This window comes from Mustela putorius, unplaced genomic scaffold (genome assembly GCF_011764305.1).
Source record: "Mustela putorius furo isolate JIRA1106 unplaced genomic scaffold, ASM1176430v1.1 tig00003987_pilon_pilon_pilon, whole genome shotgun sequence".
NCBI classification, from domain to species: Eukaryota; Metazoa; Chordata; class Mammalia; order Carnivora; family Mustelidae; genus Mustela; species Mustela putorius.
Window position 1 is genome coordinate 18,876,476 of NW_025422126.1, and position 21,815 is coordinate 18,898,290.

Consider the following 21,815-nt stretch of genomic DNA (forward strand, 5'->3'; position numbering starts at 1 on the left):
AGGTGGTGGTCCCTATTTTTGGACTTTATTTTAAATTTAGAATTTTTAAAAAATAAATTTATTTACTTATTTGAGAGAGAGAGAGAGAGAATACGTGAGAAAGAAAGAGAGCACGAGCACAGAGGAGGGACAGAGGGAAAAAAAGAAGATGATGCCCTCACCAAGCAGGGAGCCCAATGACATGGGGCTTGATCCTAGGACCCCAAGATCATGACCTGAGTCAAAGGCAGATAACTCACTGACCTACCCAGGTGTCCCTTGTCTGGACTTTAGGAACAACTTAAGGAAAGAAACTTTACCAGGAAAAGGTTAAGAAATCTCTGCAGGTAATGGATGACTGTTACTTAATGCAATCTCATGCATAAATAAAAACAACCCTGTTTAAAAAAACCACTTTGACTGATGTTTATTTTTTGAAATTCTGAATTATTCAATCAAGGCTTTACAAATAGAAGCTATTAATTAATTTAGGGTCTGCAAAGAAAAAAAAATCTTTGACAAGGAATTCCAATAAACAGACATATTGTTAAAATTTATGACTTGGTAAATATAAAACTGTTTTAAAATTCACCCCGGCTAAGGAGTTCATAAATTGCTTCTGAAATCATGGCTTCACTCTGACATATCGCTTTTGTAGAGCTGGGAATATTGTTGAAGAGCTAGAAATCACCTATGCCAAAAGGAGGGCGTTCCAGTGCAAGGAAGTTAGGGTGGGATTTTAAGTTTTGTAGCAAAGGAAGAACTTCAGGTCACTTTCTCTCTCACCTGACAGACAATCTCTGAGTCAAAGCAAACAAATAAACAACAACCCCAAAACTTAAAACAAATGCTCTCTGAGGAGATACGCAACGGTGGGGAACGGAGGGTAGATCAAAACAAAGAAAGCAGACGGCTCTCGAAGGCACAAGGTAGAGAATCACATGTGCTTACCTTACGCCCTGGAAAGTGTTCACTTTCTCAGCCTGTTTTGAGATTTCAGGTTCCTGGCCTCCCAGCTACCAGCTCCTCTTGGCCCTATCCTTGAATCAGTTCTCACTTGACTCCAAGATAAGCTATTCTCTCACTCAGCACAGAGGCATCCTTAATGCTTGCTCACTAGACTTGCACTAACAGAGTTTCTTGACTTACCACATGTCTGAGCCAGTCTTTCCAAGTTCAAGACTACCTCAGTGTTTGTAGGAGTATTTGCAGGTTTTGGTGATCCACTTGGCTTTTGCAAGTCCTGACGGCAGGGTTTCTACATGTGAATGTCAGCCCAGGGGTGAGGACCTACAACCTACTGAGAGACCAGCTTAATTCTCACATCTTGCTTGCTTATGTTTACAAATATTGAAAGAACTGGGAATCCTCATTACTGCATTCCACACTCTCGTCAGAACGTTAGCTTATTCGATCTCTTCCAGACAGGTACTGGAATATCACCTACTATACAAAAGAAAACCTAAGTCTAGGGATGAGAAGAGGAGAAACTAATCTCTTAATGAAAGGCAATACTACAACTGGAGGTATACTGGGAAGAACACGATGCAGAGCTGTGACTGTAGAAACCATACGGAACCACCTGCGTCAGGCAGAACAGCATGTCCTTTCCGACAGGATCTAGACTGGACCAAAGACAGTAAGCCAGACTATGTGGTAGAAACTTTCCCTTGCCCTGAGGTAAAGCATGGCTTTGAGAAAAGGGAGAAGAGAGCCAAGAATGAGGATGATGGTGAGAATTCACATTTGCAAGACGCAGGTACTTCCCATCATTTTATTGAATGATCACAAAGTCTAACAAGGGAGAATTATGCCAGGCACTGTGTATTTCTCAAAGCAACATTACAGGGAAGCTACTTGTGAAATGATAAGAAATATTCATATTGTTCTCTGCCCCTGGTTCCTGATACAGAGTTCCTAAGACCTTTGTAGTTTCCTGAGGGTTAGACTCATCTGACACAGAGTTCCTAAATCTCTTGGAATTTTCTGGGTGATGGGGACCTATTTTGTTTTAATGAGGTGACTCTTGGTAGGCTCATTGATGGGGGCTGCTTGGCAGAAACACCAAGCCAGGGGTGCCTGGTGGCTCAGTTGGTTAAGCGCCCAACTCTTGATTTCAGCTCAGGTCACGATCTCAGGGTAGTGAGATCGGATCAGTCCCATCACGCTCTGTGGGCCTTTTGCTTGAGATTCTCTGCCCCTCCCGCTTATGCATGCACTCTCTCTTTCTCTCCAAAATAAATAAATAAATAAATCTTTAAAAAGAAAGAAAGAAATACCAGGCCATGACTAAAATCTTGGAATGTTTAGCCCTACTCTTTATTTTCTGGAGAGGGAAGAGGAGCTGGAAATGAAGTTAATAATCAATCATGCTTCTCTGATGAAACTTCCATATAAACCCCAATGGTATGGAGGTTCAGAGAACTTCGAGGTTGGTGAACACATCTACAGGCCAGATGGGTGGCACACCCCTACTCCATGGTTACAGAAGTTCCTGCATTCAAGAGTCTTCATCTGGTTGTTCATGTCATCTATTCCGTTCATCACATTCTTTACTACACGGTAAATTCATAAAGTATGTCTGAGTTCCAAAAGCTGTTCTAGCAAATGATTGAATCCAAGGATGAGGTTGTGGGGATTTCTGATTTGTAGCCAATTTGGACAGAAATTGTGGGTCAACTGGAGACCTGCTACCTGCGACTGGCATTTGGAAATGGGGGTGTAATGGGAATGAGCCCTTAACCTCTGGGGTCTGCCCAAACTCAGAATTGGATTGAATTATAAGACACCCAGCTGGTATTGAGGAATTGGTTGGTGTGTGAAAAACTACACCCCATATCTGGTGTCAGAAGAATCGTATGTGAGAGTAAAAGCAATTGTAAGCAAGAGCTTTTACTATAGCACTATTGTTACCTCCATTTGAAATAGAGACCCTGGGACTGCTGATACAGAATGTGATCCAAATGAAAAAGTTTGAACACCTTCTTTGAACTCTTTCCTTTCCTCTGTCACTCCCCTCTCCTTTTCATCTTCCTGCCCTTTGCCAGGTAATCATAACATTCTTGTCATGTGCCTCCTAAAATCCTCAGATATCTACCTGCTTTTCTCTGTTATTATCACTATGGAATCAATTCTTTCTCACTGCCTTCCTGAGTATGAAACTGCCAACCAGCTAGTGTGCCAGCCCCATGCAGTGCCACGTGGCCCTCTCTGGCTCCATGATAAAACTAGGAAAAGGCAAATACAATGATTTTTGCTCCTTTGCTTAAAGTTCTTTCATGACGGTCCACTGCCTTCACCACAGAATCCAAATTCCTTTAAATGGCAAGCTACGTCCTTCTTGGAGTGGTCCCTGCTCTCGATTCTCCTTATATACCAGCCCTTCAGTGTGTGTATATGTATGAACATTTGCACATACACACGCATGTGTACATGTGCACACACACACATGCACGCACGCACACACACACACACACACACACACACACAAAGGTTTTTCAACTGGAACACCCGCAGGTGATCTGTCAATGAACAGCCCACTTCACGGCTCTATATTCTGCTGTACTCTTGGTTCCATCTAAAAAGCCTCTTCTTCTGGTTCCATAGCATTTGTCCAGATTTCACTCCAAGGGAAAAATGAAACTTTCCATGAATTACCAAGACTGGAAGACACTTTGTCTTCTCTTTTCCCATTGAGTGTAGTGCATTTCTCTATAACTATAGGTCTTATCACATTGCTATAATTAATTTCTCCATTAGAGTCTGATTCTGCTCCCCCCCCCAACAGATTCTAGGTTCCTCAAAGTCATATGTTTTGTCCTCATTATTTTTGTAATCCTCAGTAATTGTGACAGGTTCTAGTGCACAGTAATTGTTCAATAAATATTTGATGAATGGACTAATGGAAAAATAGATGAAAGGATGAGAGGCAGTATAGTATAACTGGGTATAATTTGGGGGCCAAGCAGACCTTGAATTTGGGAACCAGCTCTTCCATATGACTTTGGTTAAGTCACTTAACCCATTTAAATCCTCTAATATATAAAATCTGTAAAGTTGGGGATATAGTACTACCTAACCTACCTCATTAGGTAAATAGCAAAGGTTAAATAATACCTATAGAGCACATAACACGATCATGGCAATGTAGAAAGTGTTAAGTGCTAAGTGTTTTTATTATGAATAGGAGTAACTTAGCTCCAGTGACAAATACATTACACACATACAGACAGAACAGAAATTACTAAAGAGGGAAAGGAGGCCTCTGCAAGAAGAGGAACCCAAAATTTTCTTTGGAAAGAGAAAGGAAGACAAGTTGGAGAATAGATGAAATCTAGAAATGTCTTCTGAGGCTTTGCATTTAATCACCTGATATCACCACTTGAAGCCATTTTTAAGCAGTCCATTAGAAACGAATGGGTTGAGGCATTGCTTTTATTGTCTAAATAATCAAGGTTATCCTCTGGTGGCAAACCAGGTCAAAAGGAATACTCTGAACTTGATCCTAAATAATGTACCTTTCTCTAAAGAGTACTGAGATTAAGCATTTAGTACTTGATCTTCATGAGAACCAAATAAAGCTATACCACATGTTATGCCTACATTTTCACAATATTTTTATACATAATATGGTGAAACTTCCAGAGGCATTGAATCATGTTTTGCTGGTGTAACTGCTAAAATGGTTGCAAGTCATTTGTTCACAAAATTATGCCAAATGTCTTCAACCATTCCATGTCTCCAAGCTGCAAGGATAAGAATATCCAAGGGAAAATGAACCTTTCCCTGAATTACCAAGACTGCAAGACACACTGTCTTCTAAGAATACTGTCACTGTCTAACCTAAGAATATTGATAGCTACCCTCTGGTTTAAATATGTTATAAACCCAAATGCCTCAGAGTTAACAGTGACACCAGCTAAGACATGAGCAACAAAGCAAGTTTCATTATCTCCATTTCTTGCCTCTAACCTATGAATCAACAACATTTCTTTTGTATTAAGTATATATTCCTTTTCTTCTTTTCATTCGCTTGTTTCTGACAATGGTCACACCTATTCATGCTACAAGAACTTTCATGAGGCAATGTCTTCACATACATCTGATGAGAATGGATGTGCCAGGCTTTGGCAAAGGGTCAAATGCAAGATCACAAATGTAAGAATGCGATGAATGAACAGAACAATGTTTCCCAGCAGAGAACTTTTTTTTTTTTTTTTTAATGGCTTTCCATAAAACACACACACACTTCAAGAACTGGTCAGTTCTCTTCTCCATGATTATTTCTCTACTAAGTAAAATACAAAAATTTCCCTTTTTTAGTATCTATTATATGTCTTTTGATAACCAATTGCTTAAGATTATAGGGACAATATCCTGACTAGAGATCCTATGCTCAATCCAATAACCACTGTCCACTCACCAACTCATATGAACCAGGGCAGAGTCTGACTTACAGAAGGCCAGCTATACCGTGCTCTATACACATCACCCTGTGACACGAGATAACACAGGGCAAACAAGCTGCTTCTCAAACCATATTTTAACTCTTAAAACATCTCTCCCTAATAGGGTCTATATTCAGTGAGTCAGTAAAACAAGCAGAAAAGGGAAGGAGAATAATCTCCATATAAATAGGTGTATGACACTGTGAACGAGAACAACAAACACTAAGGGTCTGACTAAATTTCCAGCTTTCCAGAAATTTTTGCATGTCATGAAATGGCAAATTCCTTGACTTATAACCATCCTCAGTAATGAATAAATGATAGTATATTTAAGAGTGAATACAAATGAGACTAAATGAGAATATGGAAAATCATGAATAATCACAAAATAGTTTAAATAAGGTCTAGACATACAGATCCCTGCCCTCTTATATTTATCAACTGGCTCTTAATACAACTGTCTCTTCTTTTACCCCAGCTTTCTTTACATGGCCATTATTTACACGCCCAGAGTTTTTGCTCCTATGCTTTTCCTTGGACCAGTTTAACACTCCTTAGGCACAGCATAAATAGAACTATTACCCTTTCTCTGTTCATCAGCACCTCCTAAAATCCTACCCCCAAACTAGATGTTATATGGACAATGGGAGGATGCAAATTTTTAATATTCTATAACCTAAATAAGCCACTGTATTTAATCCAGAATTTTTATATAAATATTATATATTATATACATTATATTTTATATAAACTATATTTTATATAAATATAAAACATACCAATTGTATTTAATCCAGAATTTTTATATAAATATTATGTATTATTCAATGTTATATATTTAAATAAATATATTCTAGTTATATAAATATTATTCAGACTTCTTAATTAAAGCTTTCTTTATTAGCATGCTTTCATTGGGTAATTTGGAAAACTGAAACTCATAATGATTTTTTTCATTTTATTTTATTTTATTTCTTTTCAGTTTTCCAAAATTCATTGTTTATACACCACTCCCAGTCTCATAATGATGTTAAGTGGTCACCAAAGCAGTGCCTCGCATCAGCAACTAGCCATAATCTAGAAATATTAAATAAATAGTTCTTCCCAAAATATTATTAAGGGAAGAGTGATAAAGGTATCCTGACATAAGACCTATCCTTCAAGATCAATGAATAGTCGACTTCACTAACCTGTTTGGAAACATGCAGATCTAGTTAATGCTATATGTAATTTTAAATGAGTAGCAACACTTGCTGCTACATATGAAGTATCGCTACGAGTCCAGCTAAGTTCTAAATATCTTTTTGTTTATTAGTTGATTTAATCTACATAACACCCCTTGGTGGTAGGTCTTACTATTTCTCCCCTTCCACAGAGGTGAAGACTGAGGCACAGAGGGTTAGGTGACCTGAGTCACAAAGCACGGCTTGTGAAGCAGTCTGCACTCCTACTCGCCCCAATATGGTGTATGTGGCATCAGTGGACAACTTTTATTCTTTTAGTCCACAGATCCCCCCACAAAAACAAAACAAACACAAAAACTACCCTAAGGAGTAGACACTGACAAAGGATTGTCTCATGGTATCTCTGTTAAATATCAGAACAATATTGGAACATCACTATGGGAAAAGCAACCTAAGAGCAAGAGGGATACGTGTTGAGAACATAAAGCTAAGGAAACCTAGGGAAATAGCGGGAAACAGTTTGCCACTGGATAATCTGAGAAACAGCTATGGTTCCCCTCTTCAAGCAAATATGTGAGGTGGATAATAAGTGCAAGAGTCAGAAGATCAGGCATCACTACCCTCTGCAAACAGCAGCAGAGGGCAAAAATACTGATAGAGATGTGTCAATCCCTTCAGACTCCTCCATGCTCCCTGTCATGAAAAGTAATATATGCACAGAACGTTGTCCAGGTTTCGTATGTCCCTCAGGAGAGTCCCTGTGAGGGAACTTGAAGATTATTGCTAGATATTAAATCAGGATTAATATCAAAGATAATGACCAGATAATTCAGATCCTGTATTTTTGTTATCAGAGGTAAGTCAATATTATCAAAGCTAAGTTTTAGGGAAAAAATTATTCTAAAATTGAATGGATGCTTCAGTGGATACTTGAATAAACTACCAAGTCAATCAAAGATTTACTTTAGCATAGTGATTGGTTTTGATGAAATATGTATAAACCAAGCTCTAATTCTTCAAGTTGCTGACCTTCCTTTTCTATATCAGAAATCAGTTTATTCCTTCCTCAGCTTGTTGTAGACTAGCTAGCAAATAGAGTAAGACAACCATGAAGTAGAGGGCACTCCAAGCTTGTACAGGAAGGATCAAGATATGGGCATCTATCAGCTTTTCAGGAATAAGATGCCTAATAAAAAACATACTTGCTGATTCTCTGGGAAGATGAAGGCATATGCCTTCAACCAAGAAGTACACTTGTGGCATTTAAGAGAAGAACAGTTCTGCCCCACATAAGAAAGGGCCAGGAGATTTCACTTCCCGTAATCTTCAAGATAGTAAAGAAGAATATAGAGAAATTACTAAAATTGTATCTAACAGGCGGTTATCTGAAAACTACTCATTACAATATGAATGAATCCTTGCATTCAAAGGCTAGCAACCAGGACACCAGATGAGGGATCACCCACAAAATACCTGTCGCTGTTGATAGAGAATCAAGCAAAAAGAGGCATGATCAGACACCAGTGCAGGTAACTTACAGTTCGCCCTCTGCAAATACTCCTACTCACAGCTGGGCTGTAGTGCAGGCAAGGCTCTTTTCTCTGACCCAGCTGTGAAGAGCCTGAGATATTACAGTGCAGGAGATGCCCTCTTTAAGTAGGTTGGAGTATTTTAGCTTTTTCAGAAATCCTTAGAAAGAAACTATTTTGTTTTTGTCCCCCCAAGCCTCCCCTGTCACTGCGCCGACTCCACCCAATATCCAGTGAACTCCTAGTGCTTACTTGGGATACTTTCTAGATTGAATGAAGGGCAGAATCTCAGAGTCTTGATTAGATGGTGGAAGTAGTAAATCTCGAAACCGTTCTGTCAAAAGAAAAATAAACATCAAGTTGTGAAAAAATAAAAGTCATGAAAATAATTTCAAAATGTAACTATTATCTATTGTTTTGACTTCTCTATTATTTTGAATGCATATCTTTTATTAGAAATGTGCCCACCATTTTGTATAGTACTGTCATGTCTGTTTCACGCTAATGACTGTATCTTTTTAGATTAAGATATTACAACAACTGTCAGTACAAAAATAAAAAGTATTCGTTAGTATAGACTAATAAAATCTTAAAATTGAAAGATGAGAGGAAATAGTCATGATCAACAAATATACCTAAGAGATGTTCAATCTGAACAGTAACGTGGAAAATGCTAATCAAAGCCACATATATTAGATAGCATTTGTAGATTATGTTGCGTTTGATGGACAGAAACGAATCTCACAAGACCAAGTGTTAGAGAAGATATGCATCAACGTAAGCTCTCATATCAATCTGGTGAGACTGCAAGTCGGTACATAGCTTTGGAAAACAACTTGTGATTATCTTCTAAGTTTAACCTCAGTGTACCCTATGAGCCAATATTTTCATTCCTGGGTATATACTCTGCAGAGACTTTCACATAACGTCTTAGGCAGCAAGTAAAAGAATATTCAAAGCACTTTCATTACAACATAAAGTGTTGTAATTGTCTATCTACAGGAGAATGGACAATTTGCTGCACATATACACAATGGGATATTAATTGAAGTGGAATTGAATGAAATCAGTCACAAATAAAAACATAGTAAACTGGGGAGTGGAAAAAATCCAAGTAGATTATATAAAGAAAAATATCATTTGTTAACTTAAAAAGTAACGAAGCAATGTATCATTTAGAAATGTCATGTATAAAACAAAGCAAACCAGTGTGAAAAAAGCATAATATACATAATCCAGGATAATAGTTACCTTTTAGAAGGGGTAAGAAGATGAAATAGGAGAAAAGCAAAAGGTAGGTCATCATTGTTAATATTTCACAACTATGCTAAATATATAAAATTTAGTTATATATATGAAATATATCTGGGACGCCTGGGTGGCTCAGTGGGTTAAGCCACTGCCTTCGGCTCAGGTCATGATCTCATGGTCCTGGGATCGAGCCCCGCATCGGGCTCTCTGCTCAGCAGGGAGCCTGCTTTCCTCTCTCTCTCTCTCTCTCTGCCTGCCTCTCCATCTACTTGTGATTTCTCTCTGTAAAAAGTAAATAAATAAAATCTTTAAAAAAAAAAAAGAAATATATCTATAGCATTATAAAAGAGTAAATGAATAAGGCTCAGGGATTGTCCAATGATGACATTAACCCACGAACCAAAACTTTGACTAACAAGATCCTGTGCTTATTAAGCTCAAAATGAAGGAAGGAGAGAGAGGAAGAAGAAGCAGAAGGAGAGAAGAGAGAAGAAGGTAGGAAAGGAGAGAGGGGTGAAAGGAAATGGGGGAAGAAAGGAAAAAGAGGAATGTGGACGCAGGAAGAATCCTCAGTTCTACTTTAGAAATAGCTGTACTGCATAATTATCTGCATCGCAGAGCATAGTCTATCACCCTGATGCTGGTCCCGTGTTTCCAGAACTAGGTACTCATTACCTCTAGTCATCCCTATGGGAAGGTTTCCTTGATCCCTCCTCTTTCTTTTCCTCCTCCTCCAAAATCTGGAATAGATGGCCCTACTGTGTGTATTCCTAGTATACTTCATGCTTACACTCTCAAAGAATGTTCCAGATTGTATTTTTTATTGTTAGATATAATTGTCTATCCACCTCTCCGTCTCCTTCAAGTAGATGGGTATTACATCACCCAGATATGGAACATTATCTGATACCTATTAAGATGCTTGATAAATATTAGTTGAAATAATATTTCTATTTTTACTGCATAAAGGAAATTTCTAAGGTTAATCTTAACGCCTTTCAGAAAAACACAACTGTTCATCTATCAACCATGAAAAATAAGGGTACTGGAGCTCCAGCCTTGACAGGTTCTCAGGCTGAAAGAGAGTGCAAAGCCAAAGCTCCAAGCTGCAGTAAATCCATCACTAAATGAAGGCACACAATTTCCACGAAATACTGAAAATTCACAGTTGATGACCATCGCCACTTCCCAGTTCCTGAATAGCCAGATGTTGAACGCTGGTGAACACAGTGGTTACAAAGGGTGCTGAGAAGCAGGATGGTGATTTATCTCCACATTTATTACAACATTGAGTCGATGTCTAACTGACTCTCTGCTGCTTGCTCTCAGCACTCTGACATTCTTACCTACCGTACATTTAGGGAGGACCTGAGAAGACCCTAAGAGAAGTGCTTGTACTTTACAGTCCACAGATAGAAGAAAGCATGTTTTCTTTTTCTCTTTTAAGTATACTTACTCTTTGAGTTAATATCTTAAAAATTAATTTATGCTGAGAATGTTTATGTCAATGAAATGACCAGTAAATTCTTCTGATGTAACACTTGTCTTTCAGGACATGTCCCAATTTATGTAGCATTTCATTAAATGAGCAATTTGTAATGTTTCTCCTTTTCTCCCTCTCCCCTCCATTTATCCCTTTCCTAAACAAATCTTGGAAAACAGAGACAAAACACAGCCACAAACATGAACTTTCACATCAAGAAAAGAAAGAATGGTACAATCAAACAGCTACATTGAATACAATATATCCTGGGGTGCTAACAATATAAATTAAAGTTTTACTGATAGATTCCCAAAGTGATGGAAATGCAAAAAAAAAAAAAAATCAGAATTCTTAATTCGAACAACCATAACATAATATAGCTGGAGGCTTTTCCCTGTTTCTATCATCACAAAAAATATTTGATTGTAAATTTGGAAGACAATCTCTGAAGATAACATTATATTGATAGGATTTAAAATACACACACGTGCGCACATGCACGCGCACCAAAAGTAGCTTATGAGAAATCACTTGCAAATCCACCCAAACTGTAACATTTATAATGAATATTCTTACATTTGAAGCATCCTTTAATCTGATATCCTAAATGCAAGCAACACTAAGCAAACATGAAGATTCTTCACTAGCAACCATGAATGTTAAAAAAAAAGTTCATACATATAAAAAGAAAAGAGCTGCTTAAAATTATGTCCTTCAGGTATAATGATTGTTTATTTTTTTATGAGAATAAAAATATACATGGAAAAGTATCCTTAGAAAAATCCGAATAAATGAAAAATTGCTTAGTCTCCCAGATTTCTGCCTATCAACTAATTAATTAGCATCTCATTGTTTATCTGATGCTGGGAAAAAAGACTGAAATAAACTGGTGTTTCCTCTGTTAAGCAGCAGAATTTTTAAAACACTACTTCTTCTCTTGCTGCAAATGTCACACCAGATGATCTGCTTTCTCAGGAGGCCCCAAGTCAATTTCTTAGGAAAATGGCAATTATATGAACACTGGATCTCAATCCTTTCACTGGGTTCTTAGAATAATTTCATTAAAGCCACTGAAAAGAACCAGGGGATTTTCTGAAAAGTGATATTTTGATGAGTTGACTAATGATGAGATAATGTCTGAACATGATTGTCTACCAGTCGGGGATATATCTTAATTAAAATAAGCTTTTGTAGACTTTCACCCACTCTCCATTTCTCCTGTTCAATCAACGAAGATTGTGAGGCTATCAGAGCTGGACAGCATACTACACGTGATTACACTAACTGGGACTCTGGACAATCAACTGTGAGACAATACACTTAATCATTTAAAATCAAAGATGAGAAAAACAAAATAATCTTTCCAATTCGAATTCAGACTTCTTTGTATATTTACTGTGACTCAATTCTTCATCTTCCCCTTTGTGAAAAATGGCCACTTTGTAGTCCTCCCCCAAATGCAGAATGTAACAGATGCTATAGAAATTTGCATAACAACAAAAAAACCTGTATGCAAATACGTTTCTGAGATGAGAAGACAATAAAATCTTCTTCCTATCACTATAAAAAAAGAAGGAAGTTAAATAAGGGCAGAAAATAAAATAAAAAATGATGCCTTCCTTCTGTAGTACAAAAGTTCTTTGCATCTAAAGATGTGATCATAGCCACTTAATGGGGCTCTTCAGTAAGAACCCAAGAAACAGCTGTTGCTTGCTGAAGGAACTCCGTGGAGATTTTTACCAACTCTAAATCACTGTTTCTTTCCAAGTAATTTCCTTTCCTTACCTTTGCTTCTCCATAGTCTTCACTATGGAAATGAATGTTTTACCTACTTTAAGTATTACATTATCATAGGCAGGAAAGAAAACTAAATGAAACATCTCTAAAGAGTGATAATGCTGCTCTAAAAAAAACCTGGTAAGAAGTTATTGGGATTTTTATTATTAGATACAAACTTTCTCCTCTTTCTTTTAATGCTCATATGACACTTGATTTGCCAGTTTTAATTTCTTTCTTCAAAAAGCATTAAGACAAAATCCTTAAGGGGTATTAAACAGACTCATTGGAGACTTAAATTTAGCTCTAAAAATAACTAGCATCATGTAGCACAGTATTCGAAATTATAAGAGAAGGGTTCTAAGGAAATAGGCATCATCCCCATGCCCTTAGTCTTTAAGCAAAATCTGTAAATGATTACACTATAATATTTCTATTATTTTACAAGAAAAACTGAAATTATCTCGTAAGACAGGCAGTGTTATAAGTGAGTCTGCATGATATAGGGTGTACCATAGAATGAATCTCTCTTTACTACAGAGTCTGCAATACTTAGAAGCAACAGGGTATAATAGAAAAGGTACCAAATTGGTTGTCAGAAAGCCTGAGGTTTTCCACCTCCTTCTGCCTCTGATCTTAATTCCTTTTCTCATTTGACAAATGAGTTCAGTGATCTTGGAGCCACCTTTCAACTCTGAATCCCTTCAAGAACATATGCTTTAGGACAGAATGGGAATCTTGCAAAAGCCACTGATGGGGAGGGTAGCAGGGTCGCTATATGTCTTGGTTTGCATGGGACAGTGCTGGTTCATGCTTGCTAGCATTCTGTTCAATTTAGTATTCATCTCAGAATCTTATTTTCAAATTGAATGTTACTAATGAAATACACTAGGGGACTACGGTTGATAAAGAGGACCCCCCCTACCCCCTTATTCTGCTTCGGTGACATGCCTGTCATCCTGTTGTGATGAGTCCAGTCAGCAGGTAGCCTCCGGCTGTCACTTCCATCAGGGCCCACCTCAGATGCAAGGGACAGAAATGACTTTCCCAGAACAGCTAGTAGCCAGCAGCTGAACAAGGCAGGGGTATTTTAGCTTTACAGAGGCAATATTACAGATGGGCAATACTTTCTTCAGAGCTTCCCACCAGTTTGGCTAAGGCTTGTAGACTCTGCATGGTGATTCAACTGTTGAGGAAGCTCAACCCAATCCCACATCCTTCCTTCTCCCTTCGGGGGTGTTGATCCCTAATAAACATTTCAAATTCATAAATTACTTCTCAGACTCAGTTTCTGGTGAGCCCAACCTGCAGCACATGGGCTTGCTAGACCCCCACTTTCCACTTAGAGCTTCTGCTATGTTCTCCGCAACTACGGGCGAGATGCATGTGCTTGTGGTTAAGCCAGAATAAATCAATTTCTTCTTCAGCCCTTTACAGAAGTAACATAACTAATACCTTCGTTATGAGTACAATTGGCCATTGTTAAAATGAAGTGCTCTCAGACACACATATACTTCGGGACAAGTAACATGGTTCAGTCCAGGCTTGGAGTGGCAGAACTAGATAAATACCCTACAGGCCCCATGGCACGCTAGCCAGCTGCACTAGGCCCCGTGCTGCAGTCCAGGAGATACACGCGGCCATCAAGCCTTCTGGGAATAGTGTCAGTAGGAAATCATAATTTAGGTTGATATGAAAGTTATATATAAAATTATATAGTACCGTGAAGTGTCCAGAGCAGCCTGGACACTCTTATTTTGTCCTTTCTTATGAAATACAGTAAGTGTTTCTGAGCTAAAATACAGGATGATTAATAAAAAAGTAAATGCGAAATTTATCTTACTTTGTGCCCAAAAAGTTGAACATATACCCTGAACAACATGTTTGTCAAGATCTGCCACATACCTTGGAGGCCATAACGATTTCTCTGAACACATGAAAATGCTCAAATCTGTTGGTGAATAGGCATCTATTTCACAAGTTACTCATTATTGTATGAAAACTATGCATAATGATGATAATTTAACATATAAATACACAGAAGATCCAGTAGGGGATCAGTGTTATGAAAAAAGAAATGATCTTGACAGTACCCAGGATCTATCCAGGCAGCCCAATCTCTACATAATGTCAAGTTACGGATTGGCCATTCATCAAAAAATAATAATAATTCTCATAATTCATCTATTAATAATCTAATTATTAATTGTTAATCTAACTATAATCTAATAATAATTCTAACTTCATATTACTGCTCAGAAACCAATCATTAATACATGGGAAGGCGGGAAGGAATGAAGAGAGAGTATGATTTAAGTGTCCACAAACATGTTATACTCTCTCTTATGCTCCTTCCATTGATGCCTACCTCAACTTCTCTACCACAAAGCAGTTTTTATATCCCAATGGTCTCCAACCTGTATGCTTAAGTTAGGAAAGATAGGCAGGTATTTCATTTCTCTTTTCTTTCCTGTTTTCCCTCTCTCTATTCAATTTCCCATTCTTTCTCCTTTTTTTAATGAAAACCACTCATTCCAAAAAAAATTCTTCTTTCTCACCTATTTAGTCATTTTCTACCCACCTCCCCTTGACTCTATCTCAAAAATGCAACAGAGGGCTCGCTGCTCAGCTGGAAGGCTGTTTCTCTCTCTCCCACTCCCCCTGCTTGTGCTCTCTCTGTCAAATAAACAAATAAAATCTTAAAAAGAGAGAGAGAGAGAAACAAAGAGGAATTGCAGGGAACAAAGTAAGCTGGTAAAAACCATATACTGGTTAGTGAGGTCTCAAAAACTTATCTTTAATAATATTTATACAAACAGAAAAGAATGGGGCTTAATTGTTGGACTTTACGAAGCAAACAGTGGCACAGATGATGAAGTAAACTTAAGACTAACAATCAAACATGGGAAATATTCCCTTCTACTTAAAAGTGCAAAACATCAAGAGTAAATTTTTTAAAAATCATATTAAAGTGGGAGAAAAAGATTATATAAATAAGGGATTCTAACAGTGGCTCAGTATGTATTCCAATCATGCATTCTGGTGGATTCAGGGACTCACTTGGCCTATGGAGACACACACTGAAGGTCAAACTCCATGAGCTTCCCATAAGCCCCAACTGTTACTGGTCTACTACAGTAATGTTTCGGTTCCTCAGGATATAGTAGCAGCTTAGAGTCAATGTCGGTTCACCAAAAATTGAGTATTTCCCTTTCACCCATGCACTAAACCTGCCAAATCAGAAGAGGATCATTGTATAGTTTAATTTTGACATGGAGAAGGGTCTTTTCTCAAAGGGACCTGACTCTCCCTTTATTAAAGACCATTTAGAACTGACTCAAGTCTGGGAATTGGAATAAGGGCTATACTCTGTATTGAGATGTTTCAGGTTATGCCTCTATTTCCCCATCTTAGAGTTTTCTTCTCATTTGTGTAAATCAAGTAAGACTTTAATAGACTGTCCATCTATTTGAGTCCTACAGAGGCCATGGGCATTTAGTCAATATCGAAGATCTCTACATGTCAGTCTATTAATTTTTTTTATTAATTTTTTATTTTTTATAAACATATATTTTTTATCCCCAGGGGTACAGGTCTGTGAATCACCAGGTTTACACACTTCACAGCACTCACCAAAGCACATACCCTCCCCAATGTCCGTCTAATTGGAATACTCTTCCAGCCATCTTGACTTTATCAGCTAAATGTGGTCTCTTAGCCCCTGCCTTTCAGGGGCCCCATCATCTTCCCTGAGTTCAAGAAGCCCACTTCAGGGACGCTTGGGTGGCTTCATTAAGCATCTGCCTTTGGCTTGGGTCATGATTCTGGAGCCCTGGAATCATGCCCCAGATCAGGCTCCCTGTTCAGCATGGGGCCTGCTTCTCCCTCCACCTCTGCCCCTCCTCCCTGCTTGTTTCTTTCTTTCTCTCAAATAAATAAATAATATATTTAAAAGAAGAAGAAGAAGCAGCCCAATAATTGGCCTCTCTCATTTGTCATTTTTGGCCTACAAATAGTCACCCCAGAGCTTTTTCAAGGGCTCTAGAATGCCTGTCATCAGTGAATTTTCTCAAAGCCACAGTGAAAAAATCCTTTACGGGAATTTAGTTAAGGAGTTGATAATCCATCATACAACAGTAAATCTTCTCCAGCATTCCAATCTCTCCAAGGTGTTGGATAACTTCATCTACAATATATCTAAGAAGTCTATATATAAATATAAATATAAATATAAATATTTATATATATAGATATATATACACTTCAAGGATGAATATGTTTAAGGATAGGAGATGAAAGGAAAAATGTGTTAACTTTTATTTTATCTATAACCTGTTCATATTTTCAATATCTCAGGAATAATTTTTGAAAAGATAGATAAATGTGTATATTATCACTTGTACACACACATGAACGTATCTTCCCAGGTACTTGTCATTCACATATCCTACACTCCTCCAACCGTCCACTCCTCCACTTCCTAAGGAAGTCATAGCACCAATGAAGAAACACAACACACACATATACAAATGCACACAGATATACACACACGCTACTTTAAAGAGAAGGTACAAGTTAATTTTCCCCATAATATTTAGGGAGCACTGTTTAAATATATAAACAAAATATGCACATCTAAAAATTACTTTCGGCAAACATTTATTGACCAGGCATCAAGTTACGTCCTCAGTAAGCTGAAGGTCTAGTACTGAACACAGATGTTATCAAAAGAAAAGTGCACAGGGTGCCTGGGTGGCTCAGTGGGTTAAAGCCTCTGCCTTTGGCTCAGTCATCATCTCAGAGTCCTGGAATTGAGCCTGGCATCAGACTCTCTGCTCAGCGGGGAGCCTGCTTCCTCCTCTCTGCCTGCCTCTCTGCCTACTTGTGATCTCTGTCTGTCAAATAAATAAATAAACTCTTAAAAAAAAGTAAAGAAAAAAGAAAAGTGCACTACAAACAAATAAATGCTAAATGTATATTCCAAGAATCCAGAAGAACAGAAAAACCAATGTCTCCTGGATCTGTTAATAATAAAAAGCAGAAGAATCAGGAAGGTTTTATTTAAAAAGTGAAGTAAAAAAGCCAAAGAAGAACTCCTTCTGATCCAGGGTGTTAGATGAAGTAAATAATTTTGCTAATATTTCTGTTGTCTACCATATACCAATAATTGCTAATAGCACCAAATTTAAAGGCTAGTATTTTGAGTAGAAAGAACTTTTATCAATTAAATCATACGTTATTCTTTTACTCACTCACTCAGCAAACTTTTAGTAAGTACCTATTATTTGTCACACACTATGAATAAAGAAAAGATTCTTATTCTTAAGGGCAGCCCTGTTTATCACAGAGAAATTCCAGGACAACAAAAGAATTGCAATTCCATTAGAGCTACTTGAAAAAGGATTTAGAATGTAATTACAAAATTACTTAAAAAGGGAAAGAAGTGATGTTCTCTCTCCTAGGGATTTAAAGAAATTAATGGTTTGTAAAAATTCGATGTTTTATTTTGCTCAAAAAGAGAAAAACGCACACTAATCTTAGAAAAACAAATTACTTCAAAAGCTGGGAATGAAAGGGCAGAGTTACAGCGGTACATTCAAACCAACTAGAAAAACAGAGTCTAAATTTTCTTTTTCTGAAAAGTTTAAATCAAGAGAAAGTTCTTTATTACCATGGTAACTCAGTATTGAATAACAATAGTTGCTATTTAAAATATTGCTTTCAAAGCAACATCAAAGGCATTCAAATTAATACTATTTTAGGTAAATCAGGAAATCTAACTGCCGGGCAAGAGTATTTTGCTCCGAAAGGTATAGAAAAATTGTCTGTTGATAAAATTCAAATGGAAATTCTGCAATTCTAGGAGAAAAGGCAATAAGCTATATGCTCTGGTTATTTAAACTAACTTCTCCACAAATATTAAGGTCAATGTCAAAGGAATATAAAAAAAAAAAAACAAAAAAAATACATTAGATGTTTATTAAAAATAAATAAATAATTTTTTTAAAAAAAGGAATATAAAAAACAATATCTCATACTTGTCTTACACAAGGAAAAACATTTAAAAAAAAACAAGCCCACACTTGCAAGACAGAAGACGAGGACATAGAGCATATACACAACCAGAGCTAATAAATGAAGAAGATCCTAAAAAATGATAGGGGGAAAAAAAGAAACATAAAAATCCTGTACTTGGCATATATCCTTCCACAATAGTCCCTTTAGATTTTCTCAACTATACCAAAATCAATCCTTTCTCATTCCTACTTATGTGGCATTAAATTATCCACATTCTAGAACTTATTTCTCTGAGAAGAATTATGGAGCTTTACAAAAGCAACGAGTTGGGAAATGAGAAAACTCCCGTAATGCAGTATGTTGTAGGCGAGGAAGCTAAAAACCAGGTGGACGGACCAGCCCAAGGTCACATGGCAAGTAAGGAACAGAGACTTAACAAACAAGGCACACCCACCCCCTCTGTCCTCCTCCAGCCAAATTCATGGTCCAGTGTTCTTTCCAATGCCTCACTGTTCTTTCCCGCATGCTTGGGAGAGAAAATGCTGTACTCCCATCCTTACTTTCTTCTTCTCTAAGAATTACAAAATGAGAAGAAAATAAAAGGCAGCAGGGTCATACAGTCTATATACATGGACACCTGTTACTCTAACACCAGAAGGCCTGAAGGTAGACAAGGCAGTATTATACAATGGATATTTACTTAACGGATCCTTTTATTTCCAGAGGAAGCAAAGTGATAAAAGTCTGTTTCTTTAATCCTCATTATTCTGGGTCCTACTTGTTAAACATACTATTAAAAAAAAAATCAAAAGCAGCTTTTGAAAGGACTGCAAACAGACTTCTTGGCCTCTAAATACATCAATGAAGCAATGTCTATCACTAGCTTTCTTATAAAATATAAATTTTCTTCCATTGCCACAGAGGCTAAACTATAGCAAAAACTGACGGGGGAAAATAAAAGAACAGTTTCAAGGAAAGTGAAAGCAAATAAGAGAAGCATTTTTGGATAAACACATTATTGCTACTAAGCAATCCGCCTTTTAGGGAAAACATTATATTTTCATTTGTCACAGCAAATGCACTTTTTTAACAATGTTGGCATTCAACAAAAGAAACACCTCAAAGTGATCAAGGCTCAGCTTGATACTAATTCAGTTCCTGCTTTCTGCACAAACTCTGAATACCTGCTGGGTGCATATTCTATAAGGAACAGGCAATTTTATCCAAGATCCAAAGCAACTGGACATTTTCTTTTATGTTTTTATGAAGGTCTAACGAAAAACCCTGGGCTAACAAAATTAATGGCATGCAATATATGGTCCTTTCAAGTTTATAAAAACCAACCTCATAGTGAGAGTCTTCTTTTAAATACAGGACCTCCTGGTCAAAGAACACGCTTATAAAATGGATTACGGAAGAGCAACAAGCAAATATATGAATCTGTTTCCTTTGTTAGGTTGTTTCATTGGAAAAGTTTGGGTTTTCCTTGATCCCTCTGGTTTTCTTTTTTGCACATACATTCCCAATGTCAGTATTCTGCATCTTCACTAACAATAAATATCACCAACAAAAATATTTAAGTGACAGACACAATATCGTATTCTAGCTATTCTAATTAACACTTTTTTGAATACTATTATGATTTTCTCTGTTCATACAATTCATCCATTTCCTTTTTCAGCTTTTTTTTTTTAAAGATTTTATTTATTTATTTGACAGACAGAGATCACAAGTAGGCAGAGAGGCAGGCAAACAGAGAAGAGGAAGCAGGCTCCCTGCCGAGCAGAGTCCACTGAGGGGCTCGATCCCAGGACCCTGAGATCATGACCTGAGCCGAAGGCAGAGACTTAACTCACTGAGCCACCCAGACACCCCTCCTTTTTCAGCTTCTTATTGAATTGAAGGGACTCTATGTATTAACAGTATTGGTGAGTAACTGCTATAAATGTTTTTCTGTTCAATTTTATTTTCTTTTCTGATGGGATTTTTATGTTTTTACATAGTTAAAACTATTTAGTTTTCGCTGTGTATTCTTCTAGGATAGATGGTCTTTTGTATCCAGAGACTGCTATTAATTTCTCATTTCTTCTCATTCTTTGACAGAGTAACTTTTTTACGTAAAAATATTTAACCTATTTGGGATTAACTTTTGGTCTTCTTAAAGTAAAGATGCGATTTTTTTGGATAGTTAAGTGACAATTGTTTTAACTATTTACAAACTAATACTTCACATTGATTTATGGACCTTTCTTTATCATATCATATAATATCTTATGTATTTTCATGTAGTAAAGGGTCTGTTTCTAGTATATCTATTTTTCTTTGTTAGTAGATTTCCTGTCACTTTTGTTCCTGTCACTTTTGTCACTCCTTAAACTATTTTAACAATATAGGAGGAAGCCTAGTAAATGAGCATATATTTTAGCATACAGTGAGCCTGAGTTAAAATCTCAACTGATCTACTTAATAGCTTCATGTTCCTAAGTACATCTCTTATCCTTATAAATTCCTAGTTGGTAAAGTTCATTTCACTTTATAACACGTTTTAATATGGCCAGTCTTGTCATTTAAGATTTGTTATTTATTCTTAATTACTTTCTTCTGTTTTTTCAAATGACCATTGATAATTATTTTTTACTTTTAATTTTGATTTTAATTGAAATCATATTAATACTATAATTTATCTTGGGGAGAATTAGCAGTTTTAAATATTCAGACTTTATATCTAGAAACGTAGCATGTTTCTCTACACTGTTCTATCCTTTAACAGAAAAAACCTTCATTTCCTTGAGATTACTTGATTTTCAGTTCTCACTGAAGTTAAATCAGCTTTTTTTCTTCTGTGATGGTAAATATGGTAAAATAATACATATGAAATTTTTTTAATATGGTAAAAATAATACATTGGTATTTTTATGGTAAAATATGGTATTTTTTTAATATGGTAATAATATGGTTTTTAATATGGTAAATTTTTTTTAATATGGTAAAAATAATACATACCAAATGCACATTTTTGATAGGCTTAGGGAGTTTTTTATTAAAGGTTTACTTATAAAGGCTAACTCCTCCAGCTAGATAAAAAGGTAAATATAATATGCAATCAATGTAATCAAAAACCTCTTTCTGAAAGATAATTGGAAAATGC

General features: G+C 36.7%; 1 protein-coding gene across 4 annotated transcripts in view; it reads right to left on the bottom strand.

Moving 5' to 3' along the window:
- The window catches only part of NOX4 (NADPH oxidase 4), a 169,353-nt gene that overhangs the window by 48,640 nt on the left and 98,898 nt on the right, over positions 1-21,815 (bottom strand). For all 4 annotated transcript variants that reach the window (XM_004763564.3, XM_045071523.1, XM_045071521.1 and 1 more), the window contains one exon: positions 8,392-8,473. In XM_004763564.3, coding sequence (XP_004763621.1) covers positions 8,392-8,473 — 82 coding nt within the window. The remainder of the gene's footprint in view (positions 1-8,391; positions 8,474-21,815) is intronic.